The sequence below is a fragment of the Leucopleurus acutus genome, assembly GCF_964270905.1.
Source record: "Leucopleurus acutus genome assembly, chromosome: 9".
In the NCBI taxonomy this organism is placed as follows: domain Eukaryota; kingdom Metazoa; phylum Chordata; class Mammalia; order Artiodactyla; family Delphinidae; genus Leucopleurus; species Leucopleurus acutus.
The window spans coordinates 91,340,765-91,357,736 of record NC_139144.1 but is presented as its reverse complement, the minus strand read 5'-3'; the positions used below and the strand labels follow the sequence as shown (position 1 = coordinate 91,357,736).

Here is a 16,972-nt window from a genome sequence, read left to right as displayed (position 1 = left end):
TAGATAGCCCCAGGAATCACTCTCTCAACCTGGACAACAGTTGCACTTGCATAATCTGTCTGATGTAACTATTTTGGAACTCTGAGGTCTTTTGAAGGCTTGCAACTTCCAGGGAAAGACTTGGCAGTTAACTTCGGTCAATTTCAGCCTTAGCACAGTAGCAGCTACCCCTCCCCCACCCCCAGCCACATGGCAGGTGCTATGTACATGTTCCTGGAGCAGCTTGCATATAGCTTGCGGGAGACAGGGTGGAGAAAGAGGACCATGTTCTCAAATATTGAGGATCTCTGCTCTGAATGCTGATTATTGCTTCCAATCACAGGTGCAGACGAAGAGGCAGGCAGTCATTGTTGTACCTTCCCCAAGTTGCAAGTCCCTTCCTCTCTGAAGTGATTTCAGGGGATTTAAAGGACTGACACCTTCCTGCCATACTCCTTTAATTTTTGCTTTTTCCCCTTTTGGGAGCCAGACACTAAGACCTAGGACATTCAAAAACAACCACATATAATGGGGAAAATTAGAAAGTGACTGCATGTCCAGGGAAGGCTCAGAATAGACCTGAGAAGACCTTAAGTTTACACCTAAGACCGATTCTCAGCACAGAGACAGCCTACAACAATCAAAAAAGAAAAAAACAAAACAACAACCAGTAACAAAAGGAGCAAACACTGGAGAAGGGGAAGAATCTGATTTCCAGAGGTACCATGTTACTAGATAGATTTCAAATGGCCAGTGTTAAACAGCAAATCAGACAGCATAAAAAGAAACAGAAAAGAATTGTCCATTCAAAAGAAAATAAAGCAACAGAAACCATCCCTGGAAAAGACCTAATGGCACATATACTGGACAGAGTCTTTAAAGCAACTCTTTTAAAGATTCTTAAAGAATTAAAGGAAAATGTGGAGAAAGTCAAGAAAGTGATGTGTGAACAAAAAAGGAAACATCAATAAAAGGTAGACTTCCCAGGTGGTCCAGTGGTTAAGAATCCGCCTTCCAGTGCAGGGGCCATGGGTTTGATCCCTGGTCCGGGAGCTAAGATCCCACATGCCGCAGGGCAACTAAGCCCACATGCTCTAGAGCCTGCGTGCCACAACTAAGACCCGATGCAGTCAAATAAATAAATATTTTAAAAAATAAAGGTAGAAATTTTTAAAAGAAACTAAAAAATTCTGGAGCTGAAAAGTATAATAATTGAAATGAAAAATATTCTAGAGGAGTCAAATGCAGATTTGAGCAGGCAGGAGAAAGAATCAGCAAACTTGAAGATAGGGTGATAGAAATTATCTAGTCTGAGGAACACACACACACACACAAAGATTGAGGAAAGGTCAGCAGAGCCTAAGGGACCTGTAGGACTCCAAGTGGACCAGCAGATGCATTACTGGAGTTCCAGGGAGACGAGAAAGAAAAAGATGCAGAGAGAATATTTGAAGAGATAATGACTGAAAACCTCCCCAATTTGCTAAATATAAACATCCAAGAAGCTTAACAAATTCTAATTAAGGTGAATTCAGAGATCCACAGTGAGACAGACATGATAATCAGGACAAAGGAGAGAATCTTGCAAGCAGCAGAAGAAAATCATCACATAGAAGGGGACCTTCAGTAAGATTATCAGCAGATTTCTCATTAGAAACTTTGGAGGCCCGAAGGCAGTGGGCTAATAGATTCAGAGTGCTAAAAGGAAAAAAATACATATATACACCAGCCAAGCATCTTCTGTACAGCAAAACTGTCCTCAAAGAGTGAGGGAGAAATTAAGTCATTCCCAAATAAACAAAAGCTGAGGGAGTTTAGGACCTCTAGATCTGCCCTGCAAGAGATGCTCAAGGAGTCTTGCAAGATGAAATGAAAGGACACTGGATGGTAACCCAAAGCTGTATGGAGAAATAAAGATCTCAATAAAAGTAAATAAGTGAGCTATTATGAAAGCTAGTGTTATTATAACAATGGTTTGTCACTATACTTTTTTATTCCTATATGACTTGAGGTTAGTACATTTAAGGTCCAGTACTTTAGTGTAAAAGCTGGTATTACTGAAACTTTGGTTTGTGACTTCAAATCTTGTTTTCTACATAATTTAAGAAATTGCATTTAAAAGAATTATTGGGGGCACACAATGTATGAAGGTGTAATTTTGTGACCTCAGTAACCAAAAGGGATAGGGATGAAACTGTAAAAGAGCAGAAATTTTGTATATTATGAAAGTTAAGTTAGTATAAATTTAAGGTAGACTGTTGTGACTTCAGAATATTAAATGTATTTCCCATGCTAACAGCAAAGAAAGGAGCTCTAGAATATACACAAAAGGAAATGAGAAAGGAATTTAAACATTTCACTACAGAAAAATCAAATGTAAAAGAAATGAGGAGTGTGGAGGAAGCTATAAGGTATATAGAAAACAAATAGCATGATGACATAATAACTCCATGATCACTAGTTATGTTAAATGTAAATGGGTTCAGTTCTCCAATCAAAAGACAGAGATTGGCAGAATGGATAAAAATACACTATCCAGCTATATGCTGTCTACAAGAGACTCACATTAGACCCCAGAAAACAAACAGGTTGAAAGTGAAAGGATGGGAAAAGATAATTCTGTGCAAATAGGAACCAAAAAAGATCAGAGGTGGCTATACTAATATCAGACGTAATAGACTTTAAATAAAACAGGATTATATGAGACAAAGAAGGACATTATACATTAATAAAAGTTTCATTACAGCAAGAAGATAGGACAGTGATAAACATTTACACACCCAATGACCACCGAAATATATGAAGGAAAAACTGACAGAATTGAAGGGAGAAATAGTTCTGCAGTCATAGCTGGAGACTTCAGTATCCCACTCACAATGATGGATAGAACAACCAGACAAAGCATAAGGAGAGGATTTAAACAATACAGACTAACTAGATCTAACAGACATATACAGAACACTGTACCCAACAACAGAATACACATTCTTCTCAAGTGCACGTGGGACATTTTCCAGGATAGACCATATGTTAGGCCACAAATTAAGATTCAATAGATTTAAAAAGATAAACATACCAAGTATCTTTTCTGACCACAATAGGATGAAATTAGAAATCATTAACAAAAGGAAATCTAGAAAATTGTGGAAATTAAACAACACTTTTAAACAACTAATGGGTCAAACAAAGAAGAAATGACAAGGAAATTAGAAAATACTTAAATGAATGAAAATGAAAGCACAACATACCAAAACTTCTGGGAAGCAGCAAAAGTGGTGCTAAGGGGGAAATTTATAGCTATAAGTGCTATTATTACATTAAAAAAAATGAGAAAGATCCCAAGTCAACAATTTAACCTCACAATTTAAGGAACTAGAAAAAGAACAAATAAGCCCAAAGCAAGCAGAAGGAAGGAAAGAATAAAGATTCGAGCAGAGATAAATGAAATAGAGAATAGAAAAACAGTAGAGAAAATCAATGAAACCAAAAGTTGGTTCTTCAAAAATATCAACAAAACTGACAAAGCTTTAGCTAGGTGAACTAAGAAAAAAAAAGAGAGAGCTCAAATTACTAATATAAGAAATTAAAGTGGGAACATTACAGATTCTACAAAAAATAAAAAGGATTATAAGAGAGTACTGTGAACAGTTTTATGCCAACAAATTGGATCACCTAGATGAAAGAGACAGATTCCCAGAAACATAAAACCTACCAAGACTATGTTACAAAGAAATAAAATACATGAATAAATGTATAACCAGTTAGGAGATTGAATTAGTAATCAAATATCTCCCAACAAAGAAAGGTCCTGGATCTAATGGCTCCACTGGTGAATTCTACCAAATATTTAAAGGAGAACTAATACCAATCCTTCTCAAGTTTTTCCCAAAAATTGAAGAGAAGGGAATGATTCCTAACTCATTCTTTGAGGCCAACATTCCCTGATAACGGAAGCCAGACAAAGACACTGTAAGAAAAGCAAACTTTGAACCCCTAATGAACATTGATGCATATATCTTTAACAGAACATGAGCATACAGAATTCAGCACATTAAAAGGATTATGCACCAAGACCAAGTGTGGTTTATTCCTAGAACGCAAGGATGGTCTAACGTGTGAAACTTGAGCAGTTCAATATGCCACATCAACAGAATGTAGGATAAAAACCACAGGATCCTCTCAATAGATGCAGAAAAAGCATTTGACAAAATTAAACACTCTTTCATGACAAAAACAATTAACTTAGGAACAGAAGGAAGCTACTTCAGCATAGTAAGAGCCATCTATGAAAAACCACAGTGGTTTTTCAATGGTGGAAGGACTGAAAGCTTTTTTCCTCTGAGGTGAGGAACAAGGTAGGGATGCCTGCTTTCACTACTTCTGTTCAACACAGTATTGTATTTTCTAGCCATAGCAATTAGCCAAGAAAAAGAAGAGGCATCTAAATTGGAAAAGAATAAGTAAAATTGGGCTCCCCTGGTGGTACAGTGGTTGAGAGTCTGCCTGCCGATGCAGGGTACACGGGTTTGTGCCCTGGTCCGGGAAGATCCCACATGCCGCGGAGCGGCTGGGCCTGTGAGCCATGGCTGCTGAGCCTGCGTGTTTGGAGCCTGTGCTCCGCAACGGGAGAGGCCACAACAGTGAGAGGCCTGCGTACAGTAAAAAAAAAAAAAAAAAAGAATAAGTAAAATTATCTCTTTTTGCAGATGGTATGGTTTTAGATGTAGAAAATCCTAAAGATCATACACACACACACACACACACACACACACACCTGTTAGAACTAATAAGTGAATTCAACAGTGTAGCAAGATACAGAGTCAACACGCAAAAATCATTTGCATTTCTATACATGAACAGTGGACAATCTGAAAAGAAATTACAAAAGCAATTTCATTCACAGTAGGATCAAAAGAATAAAATACTTAGGAATTAACCAAGGAAGTGAAAGACTTGTACAAGAAAACTATGAAACATTGCTGAAAGAAATTTAAAAAGCCACATAAATGAAACAACATCTCATGTTCATGGATTGGAATACTTAATATTAAAAAGTCAATTCTACCCAAAGCAATCTACAGATTCAATCCCAATCATGTCAGAAATCCCAGTGACATTTTTTGCAGGTAAAAAATCCATCCTAAAATTCATATAGAATCTCAGAAGACTCCAAATAGCCAATATAATCTTGAACAAGAAGAATAAAACTGGAGGACCCACACTCCCTGATTTCAAAACTTATACAAAGCTGCAGTAATCAAAATAGTGTGGGATCAACATAAAGATAGACGTATAGACCAGTGAAATAGACAGTCCATAAATATTAACTGTCACAAATATGGCCAAATGACTTGACAAGGGTACCAAGGCCAGACTACCGGGGAAAGGACAATCTTTTCAACAGATGATGCTGGGAAAACTGGGTATCTACATGCAGAAGAATGAAGTTGGATCCTTACCTAACACTGTATTCAAAAATTAATTCAAAATGGATCAAGCACCTAAATTTAAGACGTAAAACACCCCCCCCAAAAAAAAACCTTAAGGGAAAGTATAGGACAAAAGCTTCATGACATTGAATTTGGCAGTGATTTCTTGGATATTACACCAAAGGCACAAAAGAAAAAATAGACAAATTGGACTTCATGAAAACTTAAAAATATTTGTAAGTCGAAAGACACTATCCACAAGCTACAGAATGGGAAAAAATATTTGCAAATTATATATCTGATAATGATTATTAACCAGGATATGTAGAGAGCGCCTAAAACTCAACAACAAAAAAATCAAATAACCCAGTTCAGAAATGGGCAAAGGACTTGAATAGACATTTCTCCAAAGAAGATATGTAAATGGCCAATAAGCATATGAAAAGATGCACAACATCACTAATCATTAGAGATATGCAGCTCAAAACTACAATGAGACATCTCCTCATACCCATTCTCCTCCCACCCGTTAGCATAGCCACTATCAAAAAAGCAGAAAACAAGTGTTTGAAAGAATGTGGGGATATTGGAGTCCTTGTGCACTGTTGGTGAGAATGTATAATGGTACAGCTGTAGTGGAAGACAGTATGGCAGTTCCTCAAAAAATTAAAAGTAAAATTACCATATGATCCACCAATTCCACTTCTTTATATACATGTAAAAGAATTGAAAGCAGTATATTAAAGCGATATTTGTACCCTTACATCATAGCCCCATTACTCACAGTAGCTTAAATGTAGAAGCAATCTCAGTATCCATGGACAGATGAATGGACAAGCAAAATGTGGTACATATATACAATGTAATATTCAGTTTTAAAAAGGAAGGAAATTCTGCAGTATGTTACAACATGGATGAACTTCAAGAACATTATTTATGGAATAAGCTAGTCACAAAAAAGGTAAATACTCTGATTCCACTTATATACAAGGCATTTAGAATAGTCAAAGTCATCTAAACAGAAAGTATATGGTAGATGCTGGAAGGAGGGGAAAATGGGAAGTTGTTGTTTAGTAGGTATAGAATTTCATTTTCATAAGATTAAAAGAGTTATGCGGGTGGATGTTGGTGATAGTTGTACAACAAGGTGTGTGTATTTAATACCACTGAAATGTACACTTAAAAATTAAGATGGTAAATTTTATATTAAGTGTATTTTACCACAGTAAATTTTTTAAAAATATTGCAAGTTTATCTCAGATTATCTGAATTATATTCAAGCCTGTTCTTCATGCTATCACCAAATTGATCTTTCTAAAACACTGCTTTATTTATTACATAACATTTCTGTGCTCAAAAAAATTTCCATTGGCCTCTGGTGTCTTACCTTTCTATCCTTACCTCCCATTGTTAAAATCATCCTATATGTTAGCTAAACTACTTACCTTTCTCTCAACCTTTTCTATGACCTTTTGATTCTTGAAACACTTGCTCTTCCTACCTTTAATGCCGTTTTTCCCCCTTTCCCTTCCTCCTCCCAATGTGCACATCTTTTTAAGGACCTAGTTAAATTTGAACTTCCCTAGGAGACTTTTCCTAATTGCCCCACTTGGGGTGGCTTCTCTTTCTTCTAAAGATTTATGGCATTTAATGTTTAAACAGTTCATTTAATAGTTGACACTGGCTGATATTTGTTGGTGTGTACCTGTTTTGTTTCCCCAACTGCCTCTAAATTAAGTGGGCTCAGTGCTGTATCTTAAAATTATTTGTATTACCCACTTGACAATATTATGAATTGATTTATTGATATACTGTGAATAATAAGAAGTAAATATGCTCTTCAAGTAAATTTCAGACTTATCAATCAGATTCAAGAGCATCTGGCAGTGTTTCTGCAGAAGATACACTTGGTATTCAGGTTGGGTTCTTGTTAAATTTTTCTAGAACAATTAAATATGATACCAGTAAGTTGTCTGTTTGTAAGGTGACTTTGTATCTGTTTCCAGGCAATAAAATAATTTTGAGAAATTTGGAATCTTAAATTTTTTTGCTGTAATATTGTATCAGAAATAAGTATTAGTGTATGGGTACTAATACTTATCTTTTGTTCATGTGCTGGGTTAAAGTTAGTTGTAGAAATGACTTGCTAGGTCAGTGTTATAATGTTTATAAAGATTTTTGTTTTTAAGTCAGATGAGTTAAAATGGACTTGAAGTTAGCAAATCTGTGTTACTTTACTGTGATACTGCATTTTCTCTTGTGGAAGTCAAGTTTTACTGTTTTAGTTTGAGGCAATAGTTTGCATAAAAGTTTCTTTCTGTTAGTCTCCTGTGTGTGGGTGTGTGTGTGTGTACACTTACATATGCCTCCTCTAGGGTTATGATTAGGATATTGAAGTATTAAAGAAAGGTATTGCCTTTAAGAAATGTAGATAACATTTCAGTAACTTTTACGCCCTCCATTAAGCACCTAGAAAAATAGGTGAGTATTATTTCAAGAATTTTAATGGGGAATGTGTTTATCATGGGCACAAAACTAAATAATGGATTAGTATCCATTTTAAGCAATACTTTTCTTTTCATAAGCCATTGTTTCACCTGTTGTTTTTTGAGAATCTAATTAGACTGTAAATTGCTCAAGGATAGAGATTTTATCTTATACTTCTTTGTGTCCCCAGCATCTAACCTAATGTCTTACATCAGAGTGCTTCAATAAATGTTAAGATGATAAAATGTCTATTTTTCTGGCTTTGGTTGTGGGGAGTAAATGTACTCTGATTTGATTTTATTTTTTCCTATTTACAGCCCCATTGACAAACCTTCCGATTCTCTCAGCATAGGGAATGGTGATAATTCCCAGCAGGTAAGATTTTGATACTGTATTCCTTCATTTATCTGCCATCTGCTGAAACAAGACATTCTATGCGAGTGAATTTTCTAGATAGTGAAAAATACTTTAAATACTGAAACAATTTTAAAACACTTTTAGTGGACATCTTTGTTAAATGTATTAGCCCTCTTTTTCTCCACAGAATAGAGCATAATTTAACCCTTTCTTGATGACTCAGAATTATCATTATGACCATATGTTATTGTACTGTGTGCTAATACATTAGTGTCCTTGGAGTCCCTGATATTCTTGGTCTTTCTGACCCTACGTGAAATGGTCCCAGACTAACACGCCTCCTGCATTCTTGATTTTGAGTTGTTTCTCTGCCCCATGCTCCCCTTGTCCCTTGCTGTCAACTTTAATTTTCTTTTCTTTTTTTTTTAAATTTTATTGAAGTATAGTTGATTTACAATGTTGTGTTAATTTCTGCTGTACAGTACAGTGACTCAGTTATACATATATATATTCTTTTTCATATTATTTTCTACTGTGGTTTATCACAGGATACTGAATATAGTTCCCTGTGCTATACAGTAGGACCTTGTTGTTTATCCGTCCTATAGATAATAGTTTGCATCTGCTAATCCCAAACTAACTTTAATTTTCTATTTCTCTCGGTGAACTTGACCCCAAGTTTTCCCCCTTCCCTCAAATGACTTTTGGCTTTGAAATGATAAACCAAATAGTTAAGTTCAAAGTTGCATCCACTATGATACAGAATGAGGTCCTGATCTTTAGAGCATGCCTTGTATCATCTTGTCTAGTTGCTAGCTTTTCACTACTTAAGTTTCTGTACACCTCTTACTTTAGTTTAAAAAAAAAAAAAGTGTAGTTTCTAATCTCTTCTGTAAAGAACAGCCAGTTCCCCACAGTGTGAGAAACTTAGAGATCTAAAATACATTGTTTTTCTAAACTTGTTGTTCACAGTTTCCATGAAAGAATTTGAAAATCTTTATATCCCCTTGTATATTTTAAGTTAACATTAAATTTTTTTCATAATAAGTTAAAAATAGCTGCAAAGGATGTAATTTCCAGCTTATTATAAATTTTGGTATTTTTAAATAAACATGCTACATTGGGTTTTAATAAGTATCTGAGAGATTTAAGTACCAGAATGTTTTGTTACTCCCTCATCCATTTACACAAGCTATTCTTTAACAATCAGAAATTTTACATCATTACTTGAACTCATTTTTTAATTTTCACTGGTATTACAGAATTTTTTCTTAATGCAATATAGTTTATGCTTGGGACTTCCCTGGTGGCTCAGTGGTTAAGAATCGCCTGCCAATGCAGGGGACACGGGTTCAAGCCCTGGTCCAGGAAGATCCCACATGCCACAGAGCAACTAAGCCCGTGAGCCACAACTACTGAGCCTGCGCTCTAGGGTCTGCAAGCCACAACTACTGAGCCTGCGTGCTGCAACTACTGAAGCCCGTGTGCCTAGAGCCCGTGCTCCGCAACAAGAGAAGCCACTGCAATGAGAAGCCCGTGCACTGCAACGAAGAGTAGTCCCTGCTCACTGCAACTAGAGAAAGTCCACACACAGCAACGAAGACACAACACAGCCAAAAATAAATTAAATTAAATTAAAAAAATATATATATATATATATAGTTTATGCTTGATAGGCATTCTCTCAAATAAAAGTAGACATATAAATTTTGAATTGGAAATAAAAATATTTGTTGACACAATGCCAAACTTCTTTCTTCTGAATTTATTTGTAGTATTGATTTGATCAAAGCAATATATATGTAAGTATAGATTTTGATTAAAAAATTAATCATTAAACATAAACACTAAAATTGTATTGGAAATTTACCTCTTAATGAAGTGGATAGGGCATTTTAAAATTAGTTTTTTTGTATGCATGGATGAATATTACCTATTGGTACAAGGAGATGTTTCAGCAGCAATCTAGCCATGTTTTCATTTTTCTAAATACAGGTGCTGAGACATCTTGTTCATATAAATAAGTAGATGGAAGAAAGAGTTGTTATATCAATATCACTCAAATTTTTGAACTCCTTGTGAATTAAATACCTAAGAATCATATTAAGATTTCTTATAAAAACTATTTTTAATGATGCTTTTGGAAATAGCTTGATTAGATCTTCTTTCCATTTTGTTTAAAACTGAAGTATTGGGAATCATCTAGTTTGCCAAAGAATCTAGTCATTGGAGTCAGTCACTGTGTCATCACTAATCTTAATATTTCTAATAAAGTTTTGTTTGGCTCCCAGAAAGTTTTCACACTTGGACAAAATACTATAGTTAGATCCCAGAGAGTGAGAAATAGTATTGTCTTTGTAAAGTAAGAGAAATTAGGTTGTAAAAGGAGAGGATACTGGCTGTGTCTTTTCAGGAGGGTCAGTTTTATAAAAGAGTACATATGTAAGTTGATGGATTTTTTTGAAAATTTATGCTCTCATAAAAAAGTCTTTAAGTACCCCAGTTTTTGAAAATCACTATTCTAATACCTTTCATTGCAAGCCTTTTAAACTATGGCTTATTACATTGTATAAACTTATATTGATTATTCTTTTCTTTTTCCATTTTATTTAGATATCTAACAGTGATACACCTTCACCACCACCTGGTTTATCAAAATCCAATCCAGTCATCCCCATCAGTTCATCCAATCACAGTGCACGGTCTCCTTTTGAAGGGGCAGTAACTGAGTCACAGTCATTATTCTCAGACAATTTTCGCCATCCCAACCCTATCCCAAGTGGGCTTCCTCCTTTCCCCAGTTCCCCACAGGCATCCAGTGACTGGCCTACAGCACCAGAACCACAGAGCCTCTTCACATCAGGTATATAACAATACTATGTGTGTTAGTAATTATACTCAGACTAAAATGAGACCTTTGCTGGATGTGTTTTTATCCCTTTTTTGTCCACTCCCTTTTTCATAAAAATGTAAACTTTTAAATGGCAAGGAATTGGATGGTTAGGTAAGTAGTTCTGTGACCTAGAACTTACCATGTTAACAGACAAATTTCTCCAAAAATCAAGGGTTAGATCATTTTTCCAATAATCGAATGCTTATTCCTCTAGGAAGTATTAAGGGCTTACAATTTTTAATTAGATTTGTGTTTGTATAGTTATATTTTTAGAAATGTTTCCCCAGCTGACAAAGAAGTATGTTAGTTAATTTTTAAAGTTACATTTTGAGACATTTCCAATTTCATTCATTGTAAGTTCTCATTAATGTGAAGGATAACACAAAATCAAGACAATTTTTTTAAGACAATTTAAAAATATAAAGATTAAATGGATACTTTTTTCATTAAGTTATAGTAGTAGTATGTAAAGCGTATATTCAAACTTATACTTCGTCTTTGATAAATACATTTCAAAAATAAACTTTACTAATTGAATTCTATTATATTTATTTATTTCATTTAAATGACTTACTTTGGGTTTTGATGATGAATAGTTGAGAGTATAACTTTGGTTTCAAGTAGTACTTTGTTTTCTTTGATCAGCAAAATCAGTCTATATCGTTCAGTTTTTGAAGTTAGTAACTTATGGATGAAATCATTGCTAGAAGTATCTGAGGCCTTTTGTAATTTTACAATCGTAATGTTCTAAGAAATTATGTAGATTTTGCATATATTTGCCTTTGTGTTATAGTATGATGTTGCACTAGTGTGGAAGTGAGCTATATATTTTAAATTCATCACTCATTCTTTTTCCCACCAGAAACAATCCCAGTATCGTCTTCTACAGACTGGCAAGCAGCATTTGGCTTTGGTTCTTCTAAACAACCAGAGGATGACTTGGGTTTTGATCCCTTTGATGTCACTCGAAAAGCCTTAGCAGACCTGATTGAAAAGGAACTGTCAGTCCAAGACCAACCTTCCCTTTCGCCTACATCTCTTCAGAACTCCTCTTCACACACTACAACCGCCAAAGGTCCGGGCTCTGGATTCCTGCATCCTGCTGCACCTGCAAATGCCAACTCGAGTCTCAATAGTACCTTTTCAGTCTTGCCACAGAGGTTCCCTCAATTTCAGCAGCACCGAGCGGTTTATAATTCATTCAGTTTTCCAGGCCAGGCAGCCCGCTATCCTTGGATGGCCTTTCCACGCAATAGCATCATGCACTTGAACCACACAGCAAATCCCACCTCAAATAGTAATTTCTTGGACTTGAATCTCCCGCCACAGCACAACACAGGTCTGGGAGGGATCCCTATAGCAGGTAGGTTCATTTATAGCCTTTGAGAATTTGTGAATAACTCATGCCTTCAGGTTGTTGGGTGGGTAGGGAGGGAACTTTTGAATAACAGAAAGTATTTATCATCAGTCTTGGAAATTTCAATGGGAAAAACTATCATAATCTAAAAAAATTTTAATTGGATGGATGCCTTGTAATAGTGAGCTTTATAAGGATGGTGGAGTATTATACCTAGTTATTGCTTGGAAACATTTTACTTAATAGAATAGTTACCAGACTTTCTTATGGCATATAAATGCAAAAAGACAAAGAAAAAAGAAGGGCTCTGAAATTATGGTGCCATAAAGTCCAACACCATGGTAAAAATTCTGATTATACATTCTAAAAGTAAACTGGTTCAAAAAAATTTTTTAGAGATGGTAATTAGTGAGAGCATGAGGGATAAAGCCACTCTCTTAACTCCTTTTGACAACTTATTTTGACTGATAGACACGTACAAACACACACACACACACACACACACACACACACACACACACATCAAAACTGTGCTATATGTTAATAAAGGACTTAATATTTGAGAACTCTCATTATTAGTGTTTCACACACGTACGTGTATAAGTATACTTTCTGTGAAAAAGAAATTGTTCAAGGAGAGATATTTTTCCTTTTGGTCTGTCATGTTTTTATTTCTGGGGTAAATATTAGGTTCCTGTAAGTGATGCCAGAATACTTCTGGTTTTGTACTGCTACCCTTGAAGGTTTCAGAACTTTTGGCTTTTAAGGTCCCATATGATATTTATTAGATCAAGTGACCTCTATATCTAAAGGAATCTTTCTTATTAATAGTTTTTCAAAATTTAATTTGGGCTTTAGATATGACTGGTAAAAGAGTTTGTTCTCTCCTGATTCTCTCAAGTAGAATAGAATAGTCCTTCACTCTGTTACATAACTTATAAAATTTATTTTTATCCCTTTTCATGGCCTTTGTGATATGACATGGCACAGCATTATTGTAATAATGTGCTGTTACCAGCAAAGCGTTCGTTCTCTTGTTTTTAGCAAGGTTGATAGATAAATTTACAGAGATCCATCAAAATTCTTTGGCTCTATTCTCTTTGTGACCAACAACATTTCATTTTCAAGACAAGTAGTTGGGTTAAGAGAGTATGGTTTGTGGCTGTTGATACAGTGAAGTTAATTTACATATAAGCATGATAGCACCTAATGTAGTGGTTTGCACATTGGTGGGACTCATGTTATTTGTTCATCTGATATGGTAGTTAGTAGGTAATCGAGAGTGACATTTTTCAGTCCTCTTCTACATGATATTCACTTGTGAAACACTAAGTGTTCAGTTCCTGGTACTCTTTTTTTCATCCATTGTAGACAGCATATTAGAACGTAATTGTGTTTTGTTTTGCTTTGTTTCAACCATTTAGAAATGTGGCATTTAAATTACTAGTAGTGTATCTCATAACATTATAACACTAGAAGTTAAAGCTAAGTTCCCCTAAATATTCTAAACATTTAACAATAAAATATTAAACCAATACTATAAATATTTGGGTATCTGTTTGCCCAACAATGAACTGGGCCATGTGGATAATACAGAACAAGTATAAAATATGGCTACTATTTCCAGGTACTGTACAGTATAGTTGACGAGATAAAATAAGACTGTGTATGAAAGTGGTAACCATATGGTACTGGAATCCAAAACACATCAGTGGAGCCTATAAATTGTTGGGGAGGCTTCATTGAAGAAATAGGAATTGATCTGTATCCTGGATTTGGGTTAGCAGGAGGGAAAGGAAAAAACCTTTTATGTTGATGGAAACTCCTGAATGAAGGCATAGAGGCAGAATTTAGTATGTCATTACATTAAGAAGCATTAGAACTGCCTTCTATACCAGGAGGTCCTTCATATATTTTATACATAGAATGGATGAGAGGACGGAGAGCTCTGACGGTGAGGCAAAACAGTATGGACTTGATCTGATAGGAAGGAGGATGCCTTTGTGGAACTAGTTCTTAGCTGTCTTCATTGTGTACTTTTATTTGACTTATTACATGACCATCTTCAAAAATTATCTGTTCTTCTGATTTCATAGTTATCATATTGTCCATTAGTACAAAATGAGCAGTTTTAAACCAAATATTTCAAGCCAGTATATATTCTGGAGATGCCACAGGGGTGATGAGTAATCACTGATTTTTGAGTGTAGTTGTCCTCATGTTGGTCATTTGAAATCTTCATCTAAAGTAGGTGCTTTATGAAAAAAATGTGGCATTAAATTATGGTCCTATCTTGGTGGGCTTTTCTTTTAGCGTATACTCAACCATAGAGCATAAAATACATTTTTTTCCCAGAAATTCTAAGAATGAAGTCACCGACGATAGGTTCTGAATCATTGTTGTATTTTGTGGGAGGTGGGGAGAGTTTGTTATTTCAGATTTTCAGTTTTTGACTATGCATACTACCTTGGTATTTAAATGGTGACTTATGATTAAGCTTATTGTTAGATTACTTTTAAGGCTCTCACGACTAGAGAAATTTTAGTTTTAATGTACCAAAATATTTTAAATTGTTATCAAGAGTTATAGAATCCTTCCATGGCTTATAAATATTTGGCAAATACCTCAGAAAGCTGAATGTGCTGAGCCTCAAAACAGAATAGTTTTATAATTGTAGCCAGATGATTGAGGATTTTCAGTAACAATTAGAAATGACAAACTAAAATTATGAAAAACTGTGTACATCTTAACTGTGAATTATTTGAAGCAATTTAATAGGTAGGCAATATCTGCCTCCCACCCCTAGCTGTAACTCAGTTGTACTTGAGTTGAACTATTGAAAAAGGCCTAACTCTGTATTCTGCAGTGACTATCATGGTGTCTTACACAGGTAGCTGTCAAGTGCTTCATAGTGGAGAGTACATACTGTTTTAGTGAGGCCTGCCACTTTAAGATATACTTAGACAATATTCAGTACTGGAAAAGGCATGTATATTTATTCTTTAGATATGTAGAGCAAAATGAGGTTCCTGACCTTTAGGAGTAAATACTCAGAGGTGTCAGTCTTCTGTGTATCATACAGAAACTATGTCTATATTTATTATATATTTGTATTTAAATTTTAAGTTTTGGTTTGTTTCAGTTAATTATTAAAATTTGATACACTGAAACCTGTCATGGGAAGGACAGTTGCCAGAGGTTTGACAGAAACATGGTTTCCATTTCCTCTGCCAAATTGAAATCATTTTTGTGTTTAAAATTAGTTATTTCCTTAATTAAGTGAAATCTTTTTAGCAGCATTTTCTTGGCTGCATATTCAGTTTGCTAAATTTAGAAGGATTTTTGGAATAAATATTCTTGAGGGGAAACTTTGATCAGTGGGCAGTAATAGTGAAGTCCATTCAGACCTTTTTTATTATTGGAACCACGTGCTTTTGTTTTAAAAAGTGACTTTTCTAGTCCTAAAAATTGACCTACCTTGTTCAACTCCTTCATTTTAGGAATGACAAAGCTGTGTTCTGGAAAGGTTAAATAATTTGTTAAAAGTCACACATTCAGTTAGTAGTAGAATTAGGATAAGAACCCAGATCTCAGATTTAGTAACTAAAATGGTTTTTCATTACAACATTGATGTTCTCCTTCATAAATGAAAATTACTGGCGTTTACTTTAACATGGCTTTCTTCCCATAGTAAGTGATTTTTGCTCTCACACAGTTGGGAGGTCCCTTTTTATCAACAGTATCTATTCATGAGACAATTGGCCCATCTCAGGAATATGACCTGTAGTTACAAAATAGAATGAATTTCATTGACTTGATGAAAATTAATCTCTTGCTTAGTTCTTCTAAGTACCACGTTCTCACCAAGAACTCTAGTCTAAAATTTCCTTTACACAGCCTCCTTGCTATGTATTTGGGATTTATAGAATCTTTGCCAATTTACTGAAACACTATGAAATAATCTGTTCTAAAGACTGAAAGTCTTTATCTTCATGTTATCAGTTAAGCTGTCTTTCCAAGTGTAACTTTGCAGATTTGTTTTTCAAAGGACTCCCTGCCAAGATGTTTTTATTCCATAATGCTAAAAATTATTTGGAAGACAAATAATAGTCTAAGTCTGTAAACATTGTTGTTTCGGAATATACCTAGAAAAATATTTGAAACTGTTTAGGATTAGATTTTTGTTCGTGTTTTTGTTCACTTGAATTTTACTTAAGAGAGGGCATTAAAAAAAAATTCTTAGTTTCTGAATTAGCTGTTTTAACAGTGACTTGATTGAATTTTGAGTCACGTGTGAAACAAGTCACTTGTAGTCATTATCAATTATAATTGGGAGAACTGATCTCATTTCATGTACAGTTCTCTGACCTAGAAGTAGTCATCTCACTTTCAGTCAATTGGATCATTGTATTGTTAGCATTTTACTATTTGCTGATTACTTCAAAAGTGCACATTGAATTTTCAGATGCT

General features: G+C 34.9%; 1 protein-coding gene across 4 annotated transcripts in view; it reads left to right on the top strand.

The window, feature by feature from the left end:
* The window catches only part of CNOT4 (CCR4-NOT transcription complex subunit 4), an 81,379-nt gene that overhangs the window by 37,357 nt on the left and 27,050 nt on the right, over positions 1-16,972 (top strand). For all 4 annotated transcript variants that reach the window (XM_082846402.1, XM_082846401.1, XM_082846404.1 and 1 more), the window contains exons 7-9: positions 8,213-8,270; positions 10,866-11,115; positions 12,008-12,508. In XM_082846402.1, coding sequence (XP_082702528.1) covers positions 8,213-8,270; positions 10,866-11,115; positions 12,008-12,508 — 809 coding nt within the window. The remainder of the gene's footprint in view (positions 1-8,212; positions 8,271-10,865; positions 11,116-12,007; positions 12,509-16,972) is intronic.